This window comes from Molothrus aeneus, chromosome 6, assembly GCF_037042795.1.
Source record: "Molothrus aeneus isolate 106 chromosome 6, BPBGC_Maene_1.0, whole genome shotgun sequence".
In the NCBI taxonomy this organism is placed as follows: Eukaryota; Metazoa; Chordata; class Aves; order Passeriformes; family Icteridae; genus Molothrus; species Molothrus aeneus.
In genome coordinates this window covers 27,700,513-27,724,718 of record NC_089651.1, presented here as the reverse complement: position 1 = coordinate 27,724,718, position 24,206 = coordinate 27,700,513, and the positions used below count along the sequence as shown (strand labels likewise).

Here is a 24,206-nt window from a genome sequence, read left to right as displayed (position 1 = left end):
AAAAATGGTTGCTTTGTGTTACATCCCTACTGTGAGTGGTAGTCTGTACTTCCAACTTAGCTGAAATCGCTGTGGGTGTCAGTGAGGGGCTCTGTGTAAGAAAAATTGTAGCACAGAGTGCTAAAGGCCTTGAGAAATTTTGTATGAAATCATTTTACCCTTTATCATGGGGGATGTTAATTTGTTTATTTTTGCAAGGCCAGTGGTAAAAGTGGGGATAATTAACCTTTTGTCCTAGATTTACCAAGGACTCAGAACTAGTTGGGGAAGGACCCAAGACATTATTTTCATTTAACAGTGTGATTGCTATGATTAGCAGCATGAAAAGCAGCTTGAGTGTCTGCTCGTACACCTGTGCATGTATTTTTATGTCATTTCAACTGCTTGTGATTTTTTTTCTCTTGCTTTTCTTATAGAAATATTTAAAGATTGCTCTGAGTTCAGGAGCAAATTGTTTAGAAAATTTGGTGCTAAAATGGGTTCATCTATTTTCAAGAATGAAGTGACAGGAAGTGGGACATATTTTTACCCTTCCAGCAAAAGACTATCTAGACTGTGAGTCTGGAGGTGATTAACATCAGAGGCCAGGCACGTGGCTTGTTTGCCCATGAAGTGTGTAGATAAGATCTAGGAAGGAGATAAACATTCACATTTTTCATGGGAAAAAAACCAACAAAACAAACAAACAAAAAAACCCTATCCCAACCAGACTGAAAACCTCCCCCTGCCATGCAGAAGTACTTAATATTTTTTAAGCTATCAAAATATGTTCAGAGAATATTAGAGTTACAGTAATACTGAAAAAAATACAGGAAATAACCAAGCAATCTTCTGTATCCTTCTGTATACAGATATGTATAACACATTTTCTCATGGTATGATCGGGTGGTATTTTAAAATGTTTTTAAGACCTCACTTGCTTTATTGATACTATCTGTCAGTACAGTGTGAGGCTGTGAATGATCTGAGATCCAGGATAACCCACCCCATCAGCTGATGGCAGCCAGTGGTCAGGGCTCAGCTTAATAAGTCCCATCAGACAGGACAAACTGTAGTGTAGTCCTTGGTCCCTGGTGCCACACCTGACCACACGAGCTGTCTCATGTCAAATCCCTGTAGAGCTCCACTCATCAGTGCTTGTAAGCTCTGCCATCTCAGGACACAGCAAAAAGGCAGTTGTCTTTCCAGGCCTAAAAAGACAAATAGAGACACACACATTTGCTGAGGTTTCAGAAATACTCCTGTAATTTTTATTTGTATACATACACTTGTGTGTACAGGTGTAGGCCTTGTCAGGGACATGTTTGGTCTGTTGGGTGACAAGCAGACCTCAGTGGTCCTTGTACCTCAGAACCAGAGGTACAGACTCCACTCCAGGCAGCAAATCTTTAGAGGTATTTGGAGGATGGTGAGTCATCCTGTCTGCCTTTGTCATTTCAGCATGTAAAAGATGGGCAAATCTTTCTTTCTGCACTTTCTGGAAGAGGTAGAACAACATAGGTTGAGTAGATACGGTATCAAATACAGGGATAGTGACTCACCTCACCAACTGCATCTTGCCAATGGCTCCACACCTTGTGAATTTTTTAAATTTATCTTTCAGTGTCTTACCACTCATTTGTCATGTTGACAGGCAATGGCCAGTAGAGAATGCTAGCTACTATAATGGGTTCACTGAGGCTGAAGAGAAAATGCAGAAAATAGCAATAAATATAAAACTGTGGGTCTGTCTCTAAATACGTAGCTGGATAAATGGTCATTGTGAATATGCTTGCAGGTAGAAATACAGCTGTTCTGTTGGTGTTAAGCAACTTCAGCTTCAAAGAAGAGCCTAAGGCAAAAAGATATATTTCATTATAGATGAGGAGGAAATAGGTTTTCAGAGGATGTTGGCTATCCTTGAACTGAGCATTTTGACTCAGAGGAAATGTAGATGTATAGAGAGGAGCACGGAGAAGATGGAAGCTATTTCTCTACCTGGATTTGGTAACACTTCCTGTTATGAAGGCATGATCAACTATTTGTTTTCAGAGGATTTCAAATGCCCTGTTAGGGTACAGTGGAAACATATCAGAGTCAAGAGTTTTCCTTGGGTGCCCTCTGAAAGAGCTTGTGAAATGTGAGAAAATACCCTTCTGGGAAGATGAGTTACATGAGGACCATTTACCTGGCTTAATCTAAAGGAGAGGTGAAGATGATGTTTTCTTGAAGACTTACAGATAGCGGTATCCATGTCTTGGTCTGGCAGACAACAGTGTTGTAAAGAAATCATTCCAATCTTCACTGTGTCTTAGAAGGATAAATCTAAATTTTCTTATTTTAAGAAGGGCACAAGTAGTATTTCTAGGTGGGCAAAAGCAGGTTGCAGTGATAGAAACAGCCACAAGCAAATGCAAAGCCAATCTGTAAGGGTAACCCTAAAAACTTAAGGTGTTACGGGAGATGGCAGAAAAGAGTTTTCATTATGACTGAATATTAATTAGTGACATGGCTATTAACGATAACAGTAATTAACAGAGGAAGGAAAGACTTGTCATTGTCCAAAGAGTGAGTAATCAGTCTTGGCAGGTGATAAATAATGGTTCAGCAAGCTCAGCAGAAAGATAATCTGTCTGCCTCAGGACAACTGGAGAACAGCTATAACATCTTCCAGGCTCTTGGCAGCATTCAGGAATTACTTCATGTTTTTAACAGAGACAAATTAAAATTCCTGATCTCAACTGCTGCTTATATTCTGGAGTGGCTGATCACAGGAGTTCTGGTTGAGTCAGTGCCTTCAGTTTACTTACCCCTTTATACCTTTCCTGCCCATATAAACCTTTTTTATGAGGGGTCAGAGACTGGGGAGCCAGCATTCAGCATTACTTGAGTTTTTCATTGTTGTTTGATGGAAATTGAATAGATTCCTCAGAAGTGTCCTAGAGCTGGGACATGATCATTCTATGTTAAAATGGAGTGGGACTTAGTCCTAAATCAGGAACTAAGTGTTCCTGTACTGGAAAGGGAAATGACCTGGAAAGGGAGATCATGCAGAAACCGCTTCACCTCCCGTGACCAATGCGATGCAATACTGTAGATGATTGTCAGGTATCAGCTCTCACGTCACTTGGGAATACAATGCCTAAGAGATCACTGCAAGCCTGTAACCAGAGACCAAAATCAGGAGAAACAGTGGATTTTTTTGATTAGGGGATGAACTGAAAAATCAAGAAAGATTCTGGTTTCACTTGAACCCAGAGCATTTTGTGAGGATTTGTTTCTAACAATACAGAAGCACTACAGTTTGAATCTTCTTGAATTAGCTTTCTAACCATAAATGTTGTACTCTGTCTTCAAAATATTTTTTTTGTAAAAGGTAAAAGGGAACACCCATGTTTATAAAATACAATATTTTATTAACAAACTTGTCAAAACAACATGGCTCTGAACATATTCCCCATATGTTATTCAGCTAACAGTGTTCACTAGATGCCTTTTCTTTTCACAGATAGTTTTGCACCCCTCGTACATATTTTTCTGAATAAATTTATTGTTCAAGAAAATAACATGACCTCGGGATGCATCTGGCATGCTAGTTTTAGTTGAGAAAAGAAAGTGCTGGCACCATTGCCAGAGGCAATGGTTTGCTGTTCTACAATGTACTGACTGCAGTTTTGCTGAGCTCAGTTCAAAGAAGCGGATTTAAATTTGAGAAGTTGCTGAATGGTATAGGGAGAGACCACCTTAAGAGAACATAAGAAGAGTTGGGTTGGTTTAATGAGGTGGAGGTGGAGAGACAATGTGTCAGCCCTCCATAGAAACACTCAGGAGAAACTGTCAAGGAAAAATAATCATTATTTTCCTTCAATCACAATAGAGTTATAAAATACAAATACATTGCACATTAACAAACTTAGGTTGTGAAGTTAGAGGAAGAGTTTATTCTATTAAAAAAAAAAAAGTTGGAATAACTTTCCAGATAGGGTAGTGGCAACTGAAAATGCTCCTAGGTGAAGTTGGGAGGTGTGGAGAATGACCATACTGCTGAGAATACAAGATCATGAGATTGATCCTTTAGTATCTGGTTTGCCTTTGAGGCAGGTTGAGACAATGCCCAGCTGCTGCTTGTTGACCACATCTGCTTGCCCAGTATATAAGTGAAATCAGATGCTTCCCTGATCTTCAGGAACCCTGCTGATTCCCTGCAGGGGACCGGTCTGTTGTTTCATCTGCCTTGGGTGGAGGATGAGGTAGGTCAGGTTCATTTTGCTGCCTGCCGCTGAAGCCTGTCTGAAAGGGTTTGCTGGTGCTCTTTGTAGTGTTCTGGATCAACTTCTATTGCCAGGGGAGTGGGAGCTGCTGTCCCCTTCTGTGTGAGGTAGAGCTCATGTTTCTCATGGGAATTTCACCTGTATGGGAGAGTCAGACCTGCAGATGATTGCAGGGACCTGGGGCACTAGCAGTACCTGTTGTCTCTCTCTATGGCACATTGTGACTCCTGGCCTTTATTATATCTAAGGTTTGCTGAGGGCATGGGGATGGTTTGGGCCTGTGGGAAGCAAAATGTTCTTCTGGAACAAACATGGTGATTATGCTGTTCCTGAAGTCCCATCCATGTCTGCGTTCAGAAGTGGTCCACACAAATCAGATCCTCTGGGATTTGTTTTGTAAGCCTGAACCAGTTTGGATGGGGCTTTGAGCAGCCTGGTCTAGTGGATGGCATTCTTGCTCATGGAGGGGAGTTGGAACTGGATATATTTAGGTGTCTTCTAGCCCAAGCCAGTCTATGATTCTATGAAGTGTTACTGGGGCTATTAGCCTACTGTATGTGAATGCAAATATTTCTGTGGAAATTGACTGTATGCTGAGAAGGGCTTGATGTTGTGTCTGCATGCAGACGTGGCATTGTTAGGTTGTGATGAATGCTGTTGCAACTTAGTATGGGCTTGCCATATTGCTCCAAGTGTCTTTGCTGATTGCCTTTGACTTTGGAGAACTCCAGTTAGCTGACTTGTACACACCATTATGTCTAATTTTAAGCTGAACTTTCTGAGTATGTGATTTAACTAAATTTTGCTGCCCTGCCATGATGTATTTTGGTAACAGGCCTTTCTACTGAACAGTGACAAGTTTTCAACTTCTGTGATCTCCATGCAAGCAACAGAGGTTGTATACATGCAGAGGATCAATCCTAGAGAATTTGATATTCTTTATAAGATTGCAACAACTTTCATTGTACTGGATGTGGGCCCTGAAAATCTAATGAACTTCTTGATGGATATTAAAGGCTTGCTCTTCCCAATCACCATTCAGTTTGTGTGATCACCACCAGGCGACCACTCACAGGGGCTGTGGTTACAGGCTCTCTGAATACCCTCTCTTTCTCAAAGACATTGCTTGTCTTTGACATAAGTAAGGCCCTCCTATCTGTTTTTGACTGATGTTTCAGTTTTATACATTTACATGTTACAGGTGTGAGGTGCCAGTAAATGCTCCTTCATTTTCTTGCTAACCTGTGCCTGCAGAAACTTATCTCTGTATGCTGAGGTGAGAAGAAAATGGGAGAGAACAGTTACAAGGAACCATTAGACTAATATCTGACTTCAGGTATATCAAGTCTGCTATTGCACAGAAAGCCCCGTGGGACTTAGTACCTGTCAGTAACCATGTAGCTGCAGTGTGGCACAAGAAGGAAAAACATTCTGAAACCTCAGTGGAAATAAAAAGCAAAATGGAATAAAGTTCATGCCAGTTCTATTGTATCTATCTTAATATTATCTCTCTTTAGGGCACTCAAACCCTGTGGTCTCGTGTCTAATGCTTTCTTAAATTTTTGTTCATTTGTTTGTTAAGGTTCTGATATTGTGCAGTGGCTTATGAAGAACCTCAGCATTGAGGATGCAGGTAAGGTGACCACAGCTGGGGAGAAATAGGTGCTCCATCTGTATTGTGTGTGCCATTAGACAGTAAATACTATATTGCTGCAGTCTAAAATGGCAGTAACAGAACATGGTTGATTTAAACATTGGAGGGAAGAAGGAGGAAAAGAGTTAAGAGTCAACATCTTAATTAAGTCTAATGCCTTATACTGCATTGAACTGAAATACTATTGCAGGAATTTTAGCCTGTCTGTGAAACTGCTGCTACCTACAGAAGACTGATTGATTTTAGGTTTTGTTCCGAGACTTCAAAAAGAAGTTGGTGGATGTGGTGTGGTTAAGCAGGCAAATGCAGCATCAAGTTTTCATGGTGTGAAGAAAGGTAGCCTCAGCTGACAGGACATAGTGCCTGTGTCATTCTTGGCCAGGGTTATAGAATCTGATAATGGTTTTTAATTTATCAAAAAAGCAAATAAATAAATGGATAATCAGCTATAAAGAGTGATCAGTGCATGGGCACAATCCAAATAGTTCACTCTTCAGAGAAACCAAAATCATTTAGTCAAGTGAAGACCTATTGAGAAAAGGGGAAGAAAAGATCTGCAGGTTCAGAAATTTCATTTCCTTTTCAGGAAAGGGAAAAAATCCAGGCTCTCACCTACCAGTTCTTTAGCTGCCTTACTGTCACTGTGTAAAAACAGAGATACAAGCAGTGTTGAATCACCCACCAGGGCATCCCTGTATATACATCTCTTCTCATGAGTCCTGTCAAGTCCCAAATTGGAATTTCAGCTGCAGACAACAGCTTTATTAGCTATCTGGACATACACAAGCAGATGATTTTTCAACACTGTGAAAGATGATGCAGCTTTTGGTAGCTGGCATTGCTTGAAAATCTGCACAGATGGGCCTCTGCATCGGGGAAGGTTGCCTGGGCAGCGCTAGGATATGTAACTCCCCTTAGGAATATTTTCTCTAACAAAGGGCAATGTGAGTGTGAGGATGTGTCCTTATGAATAAATATCCTGCTAATGAACAGGTGTTGCAGGTGCTTTTTGAATTTGGTAGAAGCAAGTGAGGTTCACTGACAGAACAGGCTTCTTGTCAGCTGTCACCTGTAGTGGATAATGTACTTTGAAATTAATTTCATACTCTAGGGCTGGACTGGTATGTGAATTTTGTTAACAAAAACCTAAAGGGTTAAACGTTTGAGCAGTGCTTCATCTGTATTGTAAGGCTGATTTCTGCACCCCTGCTTTGCAGGGTTTGGCTGAAAGTAGTAGGGATGTGGTGTGGGTACAGAGAGGCATGTGGGCACCAGATTTCACATGAGTCATCACCAGAGCTGCAATTGAAAGCAGAGAAATGTGCAGTGCATGTCTTGTTGACACATCCCTGCTGTTTTTTCTCTTTCACAGGGGAAGCAATACACTTGGGAAGTCTTATTGCTGCACAGGGTTACGTCTTTCCCATCTCAGACCATGTCCTTACCCTTAAGGATGATGGGACCTTCTATCGTTTTCAGGTTGGTGAGCACCCTGACTCCCTTGTGGTCCCCTCTTCTGTCCCTGCAGTAATACTGCTGAAATCACCCACTACCTAATCAGCCATTAGATCTATGAAGCCAGGGACTGAAGCTATCTTCGTAGAGGCCTAGGAGAGGTTAAGTCCCTTCAAAAAAATTTGCTTTAGAATCCCAAATCGCTCTCATCTACCTTCTGACTTAGTTTTTTACATGAATGAATGGCTATGTCTTATGACTCTTTTTGATACCTGAATTCACAGCTGTTTTACTCAGATTTGAACTAAACCAGGAGAAAGAAGATGGCTTTCAGGTCCTAACTCTGATGCAGAATTAAGTAGCCATTCTCCTGTGCAAAATGGACCAGGGCACACTTAGGAGCTGGACATTCAAGCTTTGGCACAGCAAAAAAATTAATTTTTGTCATCTCTTGCTTACGGATTGTTGTGGGAGAGGGCAAGCTTAAGGCTTTTTCTCTTCTACAAAGGATGTGTAACCTTGGCAATCACCTAAACTGGGACATCTCTATCCCTCAGTGTTCCTGTGCCTCCAGATGTGCTGAATTTTTTAAGCACCCTGTGCTTGAGTTCCATACTCTGTCCAAAATCAGCCAGTGTCAGCTCACTAGATAACTAAGTGCTTGTGCTGCAACAGCTCCTTCTGAACTGATTGTATAACTTTAGAAGAAGCAGTAAGTCTAAACTTGGAGTCCTACTGCCTCATCCTGCTGGCTGAATTTGTGTTTTTCTGTTACATTTTCTCAGCCAGCTCCCTTATCTTTCCTGTCACCTCTCTTCTGTTCACCCTCCTGTTCCTCCTTTACATTATTTTACTCTTTTTTAGCTTTTATTTGAAAAGCCAGTTCTGCTCTTTGCATCTGATGTTACAGCTGCTCATGCCTACTGCTAATGTGGTATTGTGTTATCATATGTGACCAATGTCATGGTGAAAAAAGAAGCCCAGGAGATCACAGATGTCTCTTATCTCACCCAACCTTCTGGTTGCAAGGCATCATTCAGACTCAGTTTTTTCATTACAATTCCCTTTCTTTTCTGAAAGTCCTGATCCTCCTGTCATGTAAGACATAACAGAAGCAGGGGTAATACTGGTTGTCCATTTACCTGTATTTTTCTCTGTTTTAAAAGAATGGCACTCTAAGAACTTGTCCTATGCAGTTTTCAGGAGTTACATTTCAATATAACTTAATTTCTTTTTATTGTTTTAAGCCTGTGTAATCCACATCATCAAAATGACTGCTTATTGACTTTTCTTTCCCTTGTCTTTTCTTACAATTTTTGTGTATTTTTGCCTGTTTTCATTTCCTCCAACACACCTCCTTAGCTGTTTTCTACAAAAATAACCTGATAGAATCATGCTTCTTTTCCATTACTCTCTTCTTGTTTCTTTCTACCTCAACCTCAGTCCCTCCTTTAAGAGTAGCTCTGTATGTTCTGAAATTCATAAGATACATGTCAGTAGGAGCATTGAACCCTGTATTGTTTGAATCCTCAATGTTTTCTCACTGTACTTTGGTGGAAGGATATTAACTCTGTGTGTTAATGTCCTATGCCCATCTGTAGCATTACAGCAGTAAAGCAGTGTGTAATCAGTAAAGCATCAGTGTTCTGTAATTTATGTGATGGCTGCTATGTCATTTTTCATTCATGTTAAAACTGTAATACAGTCATATATAGCTTGTAGTTAATTGTAGCAACTGCAATATGCAGACCTGGATAGAAAACCAAAGCACTAAGTTTAGCAGGACTTCTGCTTTCAGAATGACTCTAAACAGCTGAGTTCTGACCTCTGCCATCTGTTACAGCTAAAAAGGAAATTGTCTGCCAGCCACATTGGTAGCTACTCCAGAAAAGAAAGGGATATGTAGCATATAGATAAGACTACAAGGTTTCTCACGTGCTTAAAAATACATATATATATTCAGATGGCCTGTGAATTCTTGGGGAAAGAGGAAGTTCTGGGGATAGTGGATAAGATGTCCACATTCAGATGAGCTGGCAACAGTGTCTGAAATTTCATCAGGACACTGGACATCCTCCACAAGATGTGTTTGCATTACAGCATCTCTATTTACCTGCAGTGAGGACCATTAAAGATTTTTGCAGCATCTTCACTTTTACTGTAATCTGTAGCAGTGTTTCCCCTGAGGGCAGAATCTGGGTGGTAGATTTTGTGATTCTTCTTTTTGAACTTGTAATATTTTTCTGCATCTGAATCGGTTTTCATCTCTTAAATTACAAAAATGTATATGTTTCTTCTTAGGCACCATACTTTTGGCCTTCTAACTGCTGGGAACCAGAAAACACAGATTATGGTGAGACCATGATTGTTGCATTATAGAAAGTTAGTTTGTTATGTAAATAGGTGTCCTTCAAATAATTACTGCTGGCCACATACATCCTTCAAGTGCCGAGGCAGATCTGTGCCCATCTCAAATGCACAAACTGAAACCCTGCAGTGTCTCAAGCCCCTGGAGCTGTAGCCATTGAGCTTGGTGGGGCCAGGATTTTGCCATCTGTTGCCTTCATTCTCCCATAGCCCTGTTCATTTCAGCAGGATTTGTGGCAAGCAGAATACTGGTTCTTGGGAATCTTAAATAATACCAATATTGCTTTTGTGGGAGACTATCCTCTGATCTGTTGCTGAATCCGTTATGTAGATCAATAAAATTTACTTCATCTGGGCACTTATCTGACTGATCAATAAACCAGTACATAACTAACAGCAGCCCATAGCTAAAAGTTCTCTGATACATGACATCAGACTTATTTTCCCACTTTTTTAAGATTACTAGATGATATGGTAAAAGAGAAGACTGAGCATGGTTTATGAGTTAATAAAGTGCAACATGGTGTTTTAAACATGTGAGTGCCTGCAAACAGGGGTAATACATAAACAAAATATGTCGGTGTTGTTATCTTTAGCTGTCTGCATGCAATATTGCTGTCTCTTCCAGACCTGTGCTGCTTTCACAGTTAAATGATAAAATTAATTGTTGCATCCTGGTGTGGCTTTGGAAGAGGAAGTGTACACATGTGTGCAGTCATAAAACGGGAGCTTCTGGAAGTCCTTCATCTCATAATCTAAGATTGGTTTAGAACTCCTCCCTGAATAATCAGTTTGAGTTTTTTTCTTTCCTGTGCAATAATTATTCATCATTATGGATTCTGGAAATCATTTGCTGGGGTGAAGAAGTAGCCTGCAATGGTGTGTGTCATGTGATAATTCATTTGAAGTCCTCATCTGCAGATGAACTAGACTTACATGTTTATGCTAGTGAGGGAATGGTTAAGGAGAAAACACAATGCTGTTTTGTATTTGCAAAAAAGATTTCCATATTTTACAGTCACCCTATATTACTGTGTGAACTGTGTCTCATATGTATTCTTTAAATACCAGAAAAATAATGTGAAGAGGGAGGTTCTGGTTTTTTCCTGCAGTATCAGATAAATAATTGGTTTTGGCAGTCAGATTATTAGTCAGTTAGTCAGCACTGCAATGGCATTGAGTGGGGCAGTACACACCAAAATAAAACCCTCTATGAGCTGACCCACAGCTGGACAAACTTCAGCTGCATTAGCTGAGTTCTGTAGTGACAGATTTTCATCTGTCCCAGAAACCTCTAACATATGCTTATAATCAGACTTTGCATATCAGAGGCCTGTACAGATGGAGTCTTCCCAGGAATTAATCCCAAACTAGCAGTAGACCCAAATAAAGCTGAAATCCCAGGAGCACTTCATACTTTTTTTATTTGCATGTGTCCACTTACAGGAGAGGAACTAACTTGGTAATGGCAGTTCACTGCCTTGCATGAAAAAACACTGTGAGGCAACTGACTTATTTCATTTGGTATCATAAGTGCCTTACAGAAAAAACTGCCCTTGAGATGTGTAAATATAAATGAACTGGTCAGCTCTGGTTACAGTGCATAATACTGGCTCATTATATGAATGTTAAAATTACAGAAACAGCATGGAATAGAATTACATGAGTAGCACTGGTCCTCTATTAAGTTCAGACCTGACTGTATACACAGAGCGTGCTGCGGACCTTGTGTTTCAGCCTCTAATGGAAATGGGGTGCGCTTAGCAGATCCAGGTGGGGTTTTCCCAGAAGGCAGCCTGGGACTGGTTTGGTGGTGTGTGCTGGGCTCATCTTGACCCTCAGAATTCCAAACCATATCAGTTTCAGCAGCCTCTGCCTATAGTGAAATGTGACAAGGCTTCTCTTTACCATTTCATATGTGTAAGAATAAGAGGATGGAGCATATTAAAAAAGGCTCAGATCATGCTTTTAAGATCTGGCCCATATTTCTGTTTTCACTTCAGTATCCTGATTTATTTTTATTTTTTCTTAGCAGAAAAGAAGTGCAGGGATGGTCACTTTGGCATGCATATTCCCAAACTGCTTAGGGAACAGGTTGCTTATTCTATATCTTTTACCAGACCCAGAAGCAATTGTGCCTTTCGTGGATATCTTGTTAGGTCCTCGCATCTGCTCCCAGCACTTTTAAATGAGATGTCCCAGATATTTAGGGCCTCTGAGATTAGTTGTAAGCAATGTCAGCTGGGTGTCTAGCCCTCTCATTCCTTGACTCATGTTGCTTTCTGATGAAAACAAACTGTCTATAGAATACTTTTTTCCTTCTTTTTTTTAGATCTAGTACTAATAATCTGTCTGTAATTGTTTTCCATTCTGTTTCTCCCTTTAGCCATCTATCTTTGCAAACGGACCATGCAGAACAAAGCTAGGCTGGAGCTGGCGGATTATGAAGCCGTAGGTACACTGCTGCTAGAGTTTAAAGCTGGGGGATGCAGGGATAGCTTTGCTTGCCAACTGAATGCTGCCATTTTGTGCTTTGGGGTCAGCCTTTACTGTATCTTTTCCTTAGTTGTCAGTACTGTGTGAAGGCTGATACGAAGACAGCATCAGGAACAAGACTGATGAATGTCCCTGGCTTTTCTGTGTCCCACATTAAAGCATCTGCTGTATAATGAACCCTTCAAGACTGGAGCAAATTTCACAGAAGTTTCTTTTGGTATCCTGTTTTCAGTTAGGAAATCCTGGTTTATATAGGAGATTTCAGCACAGGAAAATTATAGATTTTCAGGTGTGCCACTGGGCAATTAAATTGTTGATGACACATTTTGTTACAAAAGTTCTCAGACATTAGAATTGGAGCATTTTCTATATGCCATATGAAAAATATCACTGAACTTGATTTAGAGCGTGTTTTCTGATCTGGAATTACTATCAATAAAAACATCTCAAACTTCGGTGTTGGACTGCAGGGTGGAGAGGAGTGGGAAGATGGAGGCAGGAGGGGCAGGGCTGAGTATTTCTTTGAGTACCAGGAGTGTAGTGCTCTGAGCAGCTAAACTTTTCTCTCTGTCATGTTGACTTTCTTCTGTTTACTGGCTCAACAGTGTAATAGCAGGATTTTATACATGAGCTTTTTGTTAGAGGGTTTGTTTACAAAGTTGGACTTACATGGTCATGATTATTACAATGAAAACATCTATGTTGCGTATATTTTAGAGTGGGATTTTTTGGGGGTTTTTTCCCAAGACTGAAGTTTTTCCTTCTTCCTTACCTTCTACATTTTGGAACATTTGTGCATGTGGAGAGATATGCCATTTGGTCGAGTGCAGAGCATGCAAAAATTGCCACTTATCTAGTTCACCCTGGAAATGCATTCCGACTTCCCAAGAGTTCTAATCTCAAACAAGCACAAAGGAAAGAATATAACAACCTGCATGCACTTACATGTCCTTTTGCTGAGTCTTTTCTTCTGCATATTGTTGATTTCATTATTAAAACCATTAAAATTGGTCACATCCAACCAATTAAGCGTAAGTACTCTAAAGATCCACCATAAAGGCACAAAAGGTTGTTCAGTGGTGCACATACTCCCACACACATGCAGTCAGGCTTTGGCTAAGTACTTTTGCACATTGTTGCCTATTGAGAGTAGCAATGCTCCAGTGATGGTAAATAATTAGATCTTGGCAGTATCTCATTTTTCTTGTGAATATTGCATTGCACAATTAGAGGTTACTTCTGCATTCAAAATTTGTTCTCCTAATTGGAGACGTTCAGATAAGAATGGCACCAACTCTTCCTGAGCATTATGGGAGCTGAACAGATGCAGCAAGGGATGTAAGCTCAGCACAAGTGAGATAAACAGGTTTGCAGGAGTGAGAAGCAGTGCTTCTCATACCTTTGGAGATGCAGCATGAGAATGCTTCTCCATAGATATCAGCAGTGACCTGGAGCTTCAAGAGAATAGAATTTCATTTTTAGTTTCTGCTTGCAGCATTTACAGACAGTCCCCCAGCCCACATTCACGCTGATTAGAGCAGGAGTCTTGATGATGTGATTAAGTTTGTATAGTTGCATTCAGGTTTTTTATAATTGGTCAAACATAAGCACAATTCAAATATAGCTTCCATTGGTGATGTTTCATTGGCTTCAGCATATTTACTCCAGAGGGCACATGTGAACATAATTTAAAATAAAATAAAAATAATGAAAAAAATACCCACAAAAATTTGTGTTGCAGATAATTACAAGTTGTTTTTTGTAGCCACAGTTAAGGAAATCATCACATTCAGTACAGCTGTAAATCATTTGTTTAACTGTTTTCCTCCATATGTACAGACTGAAGCTGTTACATGGAGTTGGCGGTAAAAGGGCCAAGCTTTATGCCTTTAAACTTTTTGTTATACAAGAGTTTAAAGTAACTAGTAGGAAGATTTTTTCTTGTATTGAAATTCATGTGCCTGAAAAAGTTTATTGAAGTAAAGGTGATAAGTATAAAGAGAACAAGGATAGAACTAGAAGTGTTTGTTTTCAATGTAAATTTGAAACAGTTAAACCAGCTGTAATGGAGAAGAGCGTCCTGTTGATTGTCTCAAAGTCCTCCTTTTTTTGGGGGGGGGGTATGGAAACGTAACTTCAGGGTGGAATTTAAGCCTGAAATTCCAGCCATGTTCTGAGTTTAACCTCAAGCTGTGATGAAGCCACATCCACATCCAGATGTTCAGATCCCTACACTCCCTGGAATGGGTCTGGACCAGAGCTGTTACTTCAGGTGTAGAGCAAAACTGCATCTGGAGCCATTCTTTGCAGTAGCTGTGTTCATTGTTCAGGCAAACAAGCTATTTCCTTTTGTGAATCATCCTGGCAATCCCCAGCCTTCAGTACTGTGCAGCTGCATAATGCTCTCAGCAGTGACCAGGACTGAGCAAAGCAGGGGACCTCAGGCTTTGCACCTTCACAAAAGCCTGAAGAGAAGAGAACAGTGCAGAGGGGAGGGAAAGTGAGGATGAGAGGCAAACGTGCAGCTGGCAGCCATCTGCTATCAGAAATGAAAGTCATCAGCTTCACAAAGCTTCTCAGTGTTATCTTTTGGGAACAAGTCCATAATTTTTTTCATACTAGAGCTCAAGCTGTCTTCATCACACTCCATTACTTATCCCTGGCAGGTCCCTTTGGGTTGCAGCCCAAAAAGATGTGTTACAGCCTTGCTTTGCCTGCACTATAGTTCACCTGAAACCAACACTGACTTCCATGTCTTTAGTTTCTCAGTTAAAAAAAATAAAAAATATCCACCATGCTAAATGTACTCTCAAGCAAATGTTGTAATTACAGAAATTAGTTGTTCTTACAATTTTCATCTTTTGACAGGAAAATTTAGCAAGACTTCAGAGAGCGTTTGCAAGAAAGTGGGAATTCATCTTCATGCAAGCAGAGGCCCAAGTGAAGTGAGTAATCCTGGAGCACTGAATTGCACCAGTATTTAGAGCTGTGAAGGGAAGGGGATTCTGAACAGATAAAACTTCTTTGTCAAAATCTTTACTGTGACTAAGCTCAGAAGGTGTCGGTGAATTTTAATCACTGGCAGACTAGAAACAGTAGAGAGCCAATTCTGAAGATCTGTGCCAGAAACTGAAAGATGGGTTTAATTATCTGCACATGGAAACACTGGTCTGGAGCTCCTAAGCCTGTATTCACCATGGGACCTTGGGTAATTTGCAAGCCCATTGTGCTTCTACATTTGTGGAGTATTTTTGTTTTGTATGAATGGAAAGAACAGAATTTTTTCATCTGTCTGTGTTACTCTATGCTTGCAGAGTATTTCTGAGTCTAAAAATATTGTCACTTCCATGTGATTATAAGGGTGGTTTTTACAACAGGTATTTCTTTTCATATTTCCTTGTGAAAGCAGTGTGAAGCCTCTTTATATTTTGAGTGTGTTTTCATTACTGCTGGTAAATGGATATGGTCTAGGGTTTGTGTACTATTGTCTACAAACTACTACCTAAAACTCTTGAGTGTCCATTTTGTGCCTGCCATTGTCATTTATAAAATGGAAAGATTGGTGAAGATGACACATGAGAACACCAGTACCGAAATGGTTCCATTGGAAGGAATTTGCACTTTCAGCATTAGATGCTAAAAAGTTACGGAATATGATTTCTTGAAGGTGTGTCTTGAGGTATATGTCTCTATCTTTGATTAACCCTTTGGAATTTTGATAAATTCTTTGCTTAAAAACATTGCAATTATGTACCATTTAAATATATGGTAATTATCTTTTAAACTGCAGGATAATTAAGGGATTTTTTTCCAACCAGAATAGCAGTGTTCCATTTGGAAGAGAAAATTAGAACTTAAGATAGCAATTGTACTTTCAGTTACTTAAAGGCTATTGCCAAGATTAAAAAAAAAGTGTAAGTCAAAACAAAAGTCTGCATTCTATCTAAAACATATAATTATCACCTAAGGAAGAAATGTAAATATCAGACTCATTGTGATCACTGTTGGTTATTCATCTTTTCTTCATTCTGTTTTCTTTGAGGCATAAGCATGAACTGGCCACTATCAACTTTTTTGCTGGCGAGTTTCAGCTTCTTGGTCCACAGTTCATGTGATGGTTCAGTCTTCAGGTTTCCAGAAAGGCAGGGTTGGAATTCACATTGTAATTCACATTAACTAAAAGTTTAAGTTAACTAGAAAAGGGAGGAAAAAAATCAAAAATACCTGAAAACATTCCTCCTGCTTACCAAGTTTGCTTTGTTTTTCATGTTTTTGTTTGCACACAGAATTCCCATTGCTATACCCACATTGCTTCAAAAATTGCAGCCATCGAGCATCAAGCTGCTTTGGGTCTTCATAGTTTAAAATGTGAAATACTGAGTTATCAGTAAGTCTGGAGATAGGAGCTGACAATCTGGGTTGAGCACAGTGTCGATGAAGAGAATTCATGAAGCTTCCAAAGAGTCCCTTCAATTTGTGTGTGCTGTAAGATTGGAATAGGCTTCACTTTCCCCCTTGGCCAGGTGTGAAGGACTCACTCAGAAAAGTAGTTTTGGGCTGGGTGTCCTCAGTGCAGTACAGCAGCTGCTCTGGTTTGTGTGGGGACAGAGCTTGTGCCAGAGCTTGTTTCGCATCTCTGCCTTGCAAGGGGGAAATCAGCTAGTGATGCCAAACTGTGGAGAATTTTGCTTTTTTCTGGGGAGGGCTGCTCATAAACTTCAGTTTTTCTCCCCTGATTCCTATCCTCTTGCTTCATTTCTAGCACAGACTTAGCCAAGGGGCACTGCCCCTCAAAAACAAAAACAGATGGGAGAGAACCTGGTGGTCAGAAATCACAGCTGGCCTGGGTTTTCTTTCCTAACTGCTTTGATTCTCCTGGTGGCAGCCAGTGGGAACCCAGCACAGGGACACAGAGCTTTATTCAGTCGTGCTCTGAAGTGGAGGCATGGAGGCTGTTCTTCCTTCCATGTGCTTCTTCCAGTCCCTCTGCAGGTAGATCTTGCAAGCTGGTGCTGACTTTGTGCTTATGTGTAAAGCTGAGTGAGGTTCCAGATGTCATTTGCTCACTGCTGCCAAGAATTGCTTTGAACAACCTCTGGTGGCCTTTGGGCTGTGTGCTTTTAGTGAGTTGGTTCACTGACTGCATCAGGGCTGGAATTACAGAGTTCCTGTTGTGCTAGCCCAGTCATGTCTCTCTGGGATGGGTGCTGGTTTGTAGGGCCCATGCAGCAAGCTCACCTTTGGTCACCTGTGCTTTTACCCCTTGCTCTGCCAGCATGGGGGCACACAGGCAGAGGCAGGGTTTGAGTTGAAAGCTCTAAGGAGGATTGGCCACAAGTGCTGCCCATGCTGTTGCTGCTGGAAATGTCTGGGATAGATGCTCCTTTGCAATCTGTATTCATTGAGTGGTGCTGCTGGGGCATTTGGGTGCAATGGATTCTCCTGATGGGGACCTCAGTTCAGCATCAGCCAGGATCCTCACCTGGAGCAAACAGGTCCTGGGGGTCTCCTGACACAGATAAAACTACAAACTTTCCCAGCCTGTCAAGTCAGAGTACAGGAACAGGGTAGCAGGAAAGGTTTTCCTCATCAGATGAAAAACACCTGTTAAATTTTTCCACATTAATAGGAAAATCTTTTTTTACCCAAGTTGGAGTAAACATCAGTGTTATTTTGTTCATGGCATGTGCCCGTGCAAGTGCAACATCACTGTACAAAAAAAGTTGATTTCTGAAATTTTTTGTCTTGGGGTTAAGAACCACAGCTAGGAACTATATCAGAGAAGAAAGCATGGCTTGTACATTGACTCATACTCACTTATGCTTTTGTTTTCAGAATCGACAGAAAAAAGGATAAAACAGAAAGAAAGATTTTGGACAGCCAGGAAAGAGCATTCTGGGATGTGCACAGGCCTGTGGTAAAACTATTTTTGAATGAAGAGACTTTCCAGGTTTTGATAGGAAAAGTTTTACTACTAGTAAATGCTTTATGCACAAAAACGTTGCCCTTACAGTCCCCTTATTGATTTTCCTTGCAGTTCACAATGCACCAAGTGTCTGCTAGATTATGTGAGACATTCTGGACTTCTGTACCTATGGAACTGTTGATTTGGAAATATGCGAAAAATACAAACTTTGGAAAATTATTTACTGGGCTTATGAAAGAAAAGCAGCTTACTCAGTTTGTCTCAGACTTCGTAGCAAAAGCTCCCCACTGTTAGCTATTTCCTTTTGGTGACAAAGTTAGGAGTAAGTGGATTGAATGCTGACATGGCATCCTTGGGTATATGCAGTCTCTTGTTTAGCAAGAGTAACACAAACCTCAAGAAAGAGTTTTGGACAAGATCTAATTGTATATTTTATAAAGTAAGGTAAGATGAAGATTCTTAACAGAGGAATAACACAGTTACCAACTCTTTTCAGCCAGGCTGTGTGAACACCACAGAAATGGACATTAGAAAGTGTCGCCGTATGAAAAACCCACAAAAAGTGAAAAAGGTCAGTTTAGTTCCTCATTTTCGTTTTTTCTTGTTTGGAGTTAGTTTGGTTCACTGTTTTTGTTTTCTTTTAATGTAAATCATACTTGACACCTACTGTATATGAGACTTACCCAAGAGGAGCAAAAAAAAAAGTGTTTTGATAATACAAGTTATGTTTTGTTCTCCTTGGTGAATTTATTATTTCAGTTTTACCAGCATAGTTGTACTGACTTGATGGGTGATGAGTAGAGCTGAGAAGGGCATTAAGGATCTCTGTGTCCCAAATGTCTGATGGCTCTGCCTTCCCATAAAATTAAAAGGAATTGGCAAAAATACCTAGGTCTCTTTTAAAGAAATTTTCTGGGCACAGATAATGAGATGTTTACCTGCCTTAATCATTTCAAAGACTGGATCATTAGTAACTTGGGTGTCTTTGACTTCCAGCAAGTTTGAGCTCTTCTATGTATATGAATTCATAGAATCAATTAGATTGAAGAAAGCCATTAAGATCAGTGACTCAAAACCTTAACCTAACCAAGTCCTTCACTAAACCATGTTCCTATCTTTTAAATAGTTTCAAGAATGATGACTCAACAACTTCTTTGGGCAGCCTTGTTCCAGTGCTTGATAATCATTTCAGAGAAGAATTTTTGCCTAATATCTAAGCCTCTCTTGGCACAGCTTCAGGCTGTTTCTTCTTATCACTTGTTATGGTTTTGGACAGAAGACTGGACTCCTGAATTTCCATAAGTAGTTAAACTGCAGCAGAGCTATTCACATGTCTATTAGAAATTTTACTGAAAAGCAAAAGCACTAAATGAAAGGGCAAATGGTATTACTTTCAGTGCAGGTGTCTGTCCTGAAAATGAATGGCTACAGGTCAGTCTCCAGGTTTTTGTTTAGAGAAGTTCATGTGACCTATTGACTTGACCTGGTTAAGCACTTTCTTCAATATATAGTTTTACATCAAGAAATTAAATCAAGTGAAAGACAGTGGCATAGAATTCGGTTCTAGTATTTTCCTTTACTACTTGATTCACCCCAGTGACAGCTCCCAGTGTTCATCCTGCAAGTGTTAGTGCGCACAGCCTTCAGAGCTCCTAAAAATTATCATCTGCGTTTAAACATTTAAAACAAACTCTTCTCTTAACACACCTACAGGCCTTCCAAGTGCAGGCATCAGCAAGAATGGTCTGATCTGTAAATTTTGCTTGGGGCTGAATAATTACCTGTGTGGATATAAACAGTAGGAAATTGCTGGCTTGTTACCTTACTGCTTTTCATACTGCACCGTTCCTCATTGTGTAGCAGAAAAATGCTATAACCCCTTTGGTTTATTCCTTGGTTCCTCACAGTCAGTGTATGGGGTTACAGAGGAGTCTCAGCCCCAAAGCCCCGTACACCTGCCCTCCCAACCGGTGCGCAAAACGACAAAAGAGGATTTCCGGAAGCAGGTAAGTAGGTGGCTGTATGGCAACTCTTCTGAGAACTGCTCCCAGAAAAAAAGCCTAGAAAGGTACTGAGATACCAGCAAAACCAGTTCTATGCTTTACGTGTCCTTGATCCTCACATACTTATCTTTAATTCTCACTTATGTTAAGTGTTAAAAGTATTCTTTGAGCAGTGTGGTTGTATGGTGATATGTATTGTGAGTGACACTGACCTTTGAAACTACTTTTATTGTCTGTGGACCAGACACAGACAATAAGGCAATAATTCCAGTTCATTGAGGATGTCTAAAAAGTGGACAGTGACAAAGGCCAGTGTAGCTGGGCACAGGCTTGGGATGAGTGATGAAGAAAGACATTGTTCAATGCATGACTGTTAGACTGTACAGTCAGTGCTTTTAGGAAACTAGGAAAAAGTTATTTGGACAATCATGCCAAGGAATGACTAGCCAACTCACACATCCTTGCACTGGCATGAAGAGCTCTCTCTCAAAATTATTTTGATGCAATAAGCAGCCCTCACTGAAAGACAAACAGGAATCACTGGATCAGCATTTTACTAATGCATCTTTAAACAAGTTTCTTAGGCAACCAGTTTTTGGGTGGTCTTCTGAGCTAAGCCTGGATGCTAGATTTCTTGAGCTTTTTTATCACAGGTTGAAGAACTGGTTCTTAGCAGAATGAAAGTGTGCTGTAAGATGTTACTGTTCTTGTGATGCCAGTCAGTAAGAGGAATGGGAGAGCAGAGTGTGTTTGCAAAAAGGAGATCATATAGTAGTCATATACTTCCCTGAGTAGTCTAGGAACCTTAGCCCCAAATATGTGTCTTTTCTACTTTCAGTTATGTCTTCTGAAGCTTCCCCTAGGGCTTTGCCTTTGGCAAGGGAGCCTGCTATTGGAAGCAGTTAATAAGCTTCTGATACCTAGGGAAGGGTCCCATTTCCTTCTGAATTACTTTCAAGCTGTTTGGAAAGAGAAATCAATAGTGTGTTGGGATATTGTCAGTGCATGCTGCAGAACTCATAAATTGTTAATGTCCTTGTCATCTCTCTCCTCAGATAACTTTTCTGAACATGCAGATAGAGAGACATTGTTTAAAGATGTCCAAAGTAGCAGAAAGGTGAGTGTCCCCATTTTGATGATTTCCCATTCTCCTCATCTCCAGTTTGGCATTTCTAGAAACAGAGCAGGCAGCAAAGTGCAAAGGCTTGACCCCCTTTCTGTGCATCAATCCTTTCCCCTCCTTGACCAGCTGTGCTGCCTGGCTGCTGGCACTCCTGTACTCACTCTTCTGCCACTGAGCAAAAATAGGTGGGAAATGAGGACCTCTAATCTGCAAAAGAAAAGAAGAATTCATAAAAGAAAAAACCCGTGTGTGACTTGTTTCCCACCCCTTCACTACCCTGTGGTTTATTTTTAGAAAAGTCATTTGTGTCTCAATTTGAAAATAGCCTTTTTTTCCCCTTTTTGGCTGAATTCTCAGTGCTTATATCTTGTTAGTCTGGCACAGCTGTGGGGAAGGAGCTGTGTTTGCATTTGTTGCACATGGTGTTCACATCTCTGTTCCTACTGGGGTTGTAGGACCAGTTCCTGCTCCCACTTACATGTATATGAAACCCTTAGAGAAGTACTGGTGTTGTATCTGGACTACTCAAGGCAGTGTTTCAAGGAGTGGATTTCTAAGAAGCAAATCAAGGCACAATTTGACTTGCAGAATATTTCATTTTGGTAGAAAAGTATGAATAGGTGAAGAACAAGCTCAAATTTAATTGAGTATGACAGCTCATTTACTTAGGTACTTTTAAGTTATGTGCATTTGCAGGGTAGTCACTGAGATAAAGGTAGGGGTAGCCATGCTCTTCAGTGATATCATTTTTAAAGCAAAACTGTGTTGAACATGAAGGATAGGATAAGGGCTGGTTCCTTCTAGAGAAATAATAGAGGAGTTTTTATTTCAGCAAAGCAAAATGGGAATACCCCATGAAATGTGCTTTGCAGTGCCTGCATCTGTAGTTAGCATGCATGTACTAAAGCAGGTAAATTAAATGGTGAGAGGCCCGATGTAAGTTCTTATTGGCTCATCAAGTTTAGCAATTAAAATGAAAATGTATCCAATTAAAGAGAAAATATTCAGAGGTTCCCTGAAATCCTACGTGCAATACATTGTATGATTAAAATGAGCCCATTTATATTTATGTTTTGGGCTTTTGGATCTTTTCAATTAAGAACATATACTTGTACTTTAAAAACAAAGAAGTTATTGTACTGAATTTATTTACAATGACCTTAATATACTGAGACATTAATAATTTTCCTGGTTTGAAAGGGTTTCTTTTTTTTTTTCTTTTTTAATTGCTCTCAAGTTGGAGAAGAAAATGTTGCTATCAAAACCTGTGCAAAATAATAACCAGGAGAAAAGCAAATAAAATGAGAGCAGTCAAATTACATCAAGTCCATCCCCTGGCCCTGCACAGGAGAGAGAGCCCCAAGAATCACACCATGTGCCTGAGAGCATTGACCAAACACTTCTTGAACTCTGGCAGGATTAGTGCCAGGACTGCTTCCCTGGGGAGGCTGTTCCAGAGCCCAGACACCCTCTGGGTGTAGAACCTTATATTTCTAAATCATTATTAATAATTATAAAGAATGAAAATTATGGTTGTGATCTCTATTTATGAGGAGGTGTTTGGTCGTGTGATGACTTTGAATATTGATTTGAATATTGGCAATATTGATTTAAGAGTCCCGGGACTTGATGTGGAGAGTGGTGGGAAGTGCAGCCTGGATGTGGAGCATTGCAGAGCAGGTAGGAGGGAAGCAGAGAAGCTGATGGGTCCACTGGCTTTGCAGGGATAGGGACTGGTGAGGAGGAATGAACACGGGTGACCTGACTTGGACAATTGCCTGAAAAAATACCTGTGCAGCCTTGAAAGCCCCCTAAAAACATTGATTTCAAGCACTAGGAACAAATTTCCTGCATAAGGAGATGCTATTATTATCAAATCAATTTTCAGGCTGGACCCTGCTCTTGGGACAGTTTAGGTGACAATGTGGCAGATCAGAGTACAGGAAATGACTTCTTGGCACCAACAGTCAAGCCTGACAGTGGCACCACCTGCCAATTTTTCAGTATAGCACAAAGGCACTTTCAGAGAGGATGAGGGAAGTAAAAAGGAACAAATAAACCAGGAAGCTCTAGGTCAAACAAGTTATAGGAACAAGATATAAATTGTTTCAATAGTAATAGATCAATTGTATTTATTTTACATTAATTCACACTATTCTTGGGATAGCCTTTGTCTGTCAGTAGAGGAAGGCTCTCCAAAGGGTATCTCCAGCTTCTGTGAGATAAATGCTCGCTGCTAAAGATTTTCTTCCCCTTCCTCCCTGTTCTGCTTCCAGGAGTAGATCTGTACCAACTGTGGGAACAGGCATCCCTCAGCTGCTCCACATACCTTGGAAAGTGTCTTTCTTCCGAATCCTTTCTCCCCACTTGGGACCTGTGCACTGTCAGTTTTAACCACTGAGCTTTGAGAACTACTGAGCAAAACTATCAATATATTCTACCTATTGTTTTCCCTGACTGCATTGTGCAGTGTTAGTACAATTTCATTAGAAATGGCATCACCGAAATGCCTGGGGAAAAATGAGCATCTTCCTACCAGAAGCAATCTCAGTTCCCTAGATGAAAATTTGTGCTATTCTTTCAGCTTCTCATCAAAGTTCCTGTGAAGGCTCAGCAGGCCCCCTTGATTGAGAGGCAGTTGGGTTCTCAAGGCAAGCTCCACACCCTTCAGTCAACTGTTCCTACCACCTCTTCTACGGGCTATTCAGTTTATCACCCAAAAGGCCAGGTTTGCATTTTGACAAAAATGCTTTTCCTTAGGAGTGCCCTGCCTCTAGCCTCCTGTAGACAATGAGGCAATGATTCTGCTGCTGCCATTATACTGAATCAGCAAAATGTACTTAGAAATTCCCCCTTGTTTCATTTTTGTTTTTTCTCCCTTTCTTTTTTGCTAGTACTTGTACTGGCACCTCTGATGCCTTCTTATTATTTT

General features: G+C 40.4%; 1 protein-coding gene across 4 annotated transcripts in view; it reads left to right on the top strand.

The window, feature by feature from the left end:
• RGS6 (regulator of G protein signaling 6) overlaps window positions 1–24,206 on the top strand; it is a 246,869-nt gene that overhangs the window by 167,024 nt on the left and 55,639 nt on the right. For all 4 annotated transcript variants that reach the window (XM_066551381.1, XM_066551383.1, XM_066551382.1 and 1 more), the window contains 9 exons: window positions 5,833–5,883; window positions 7,277–7,383; window positions 9,661–9,712; window positions 12,113–12,177; window positions 15,091–15,167; window positions 18,058–18,139; window positions 18,645–18,719; window positions 20,056–20,154; window positions 21,207–21,268. In XM_066551381.1, the coding sequence (XP_066407478.1) occupies window positions 5,833–5,883; window positions 7,277–7,383; window positions 9,661–9,712; window positions 12,113–12,177; window positions 15,091–15,167; window positions 18,058–18,139; window positions 18,645–18,719; window positions 20,056–20,154; window positions 21,207–21,268 (670 nt within the window). The remainder of the gene's footprint in view (window positions 1–5,832; window positions 5,884–7,276; window positions 7,384–9,660; window positions 9,713–12,112; window positions 12,178–15,090; window positions 15,168–18,057; window positions 18,140–18,644; window positions 18,720–20,055; window positions 20,155–21,206; window positions 21,269–24,206) is intronic.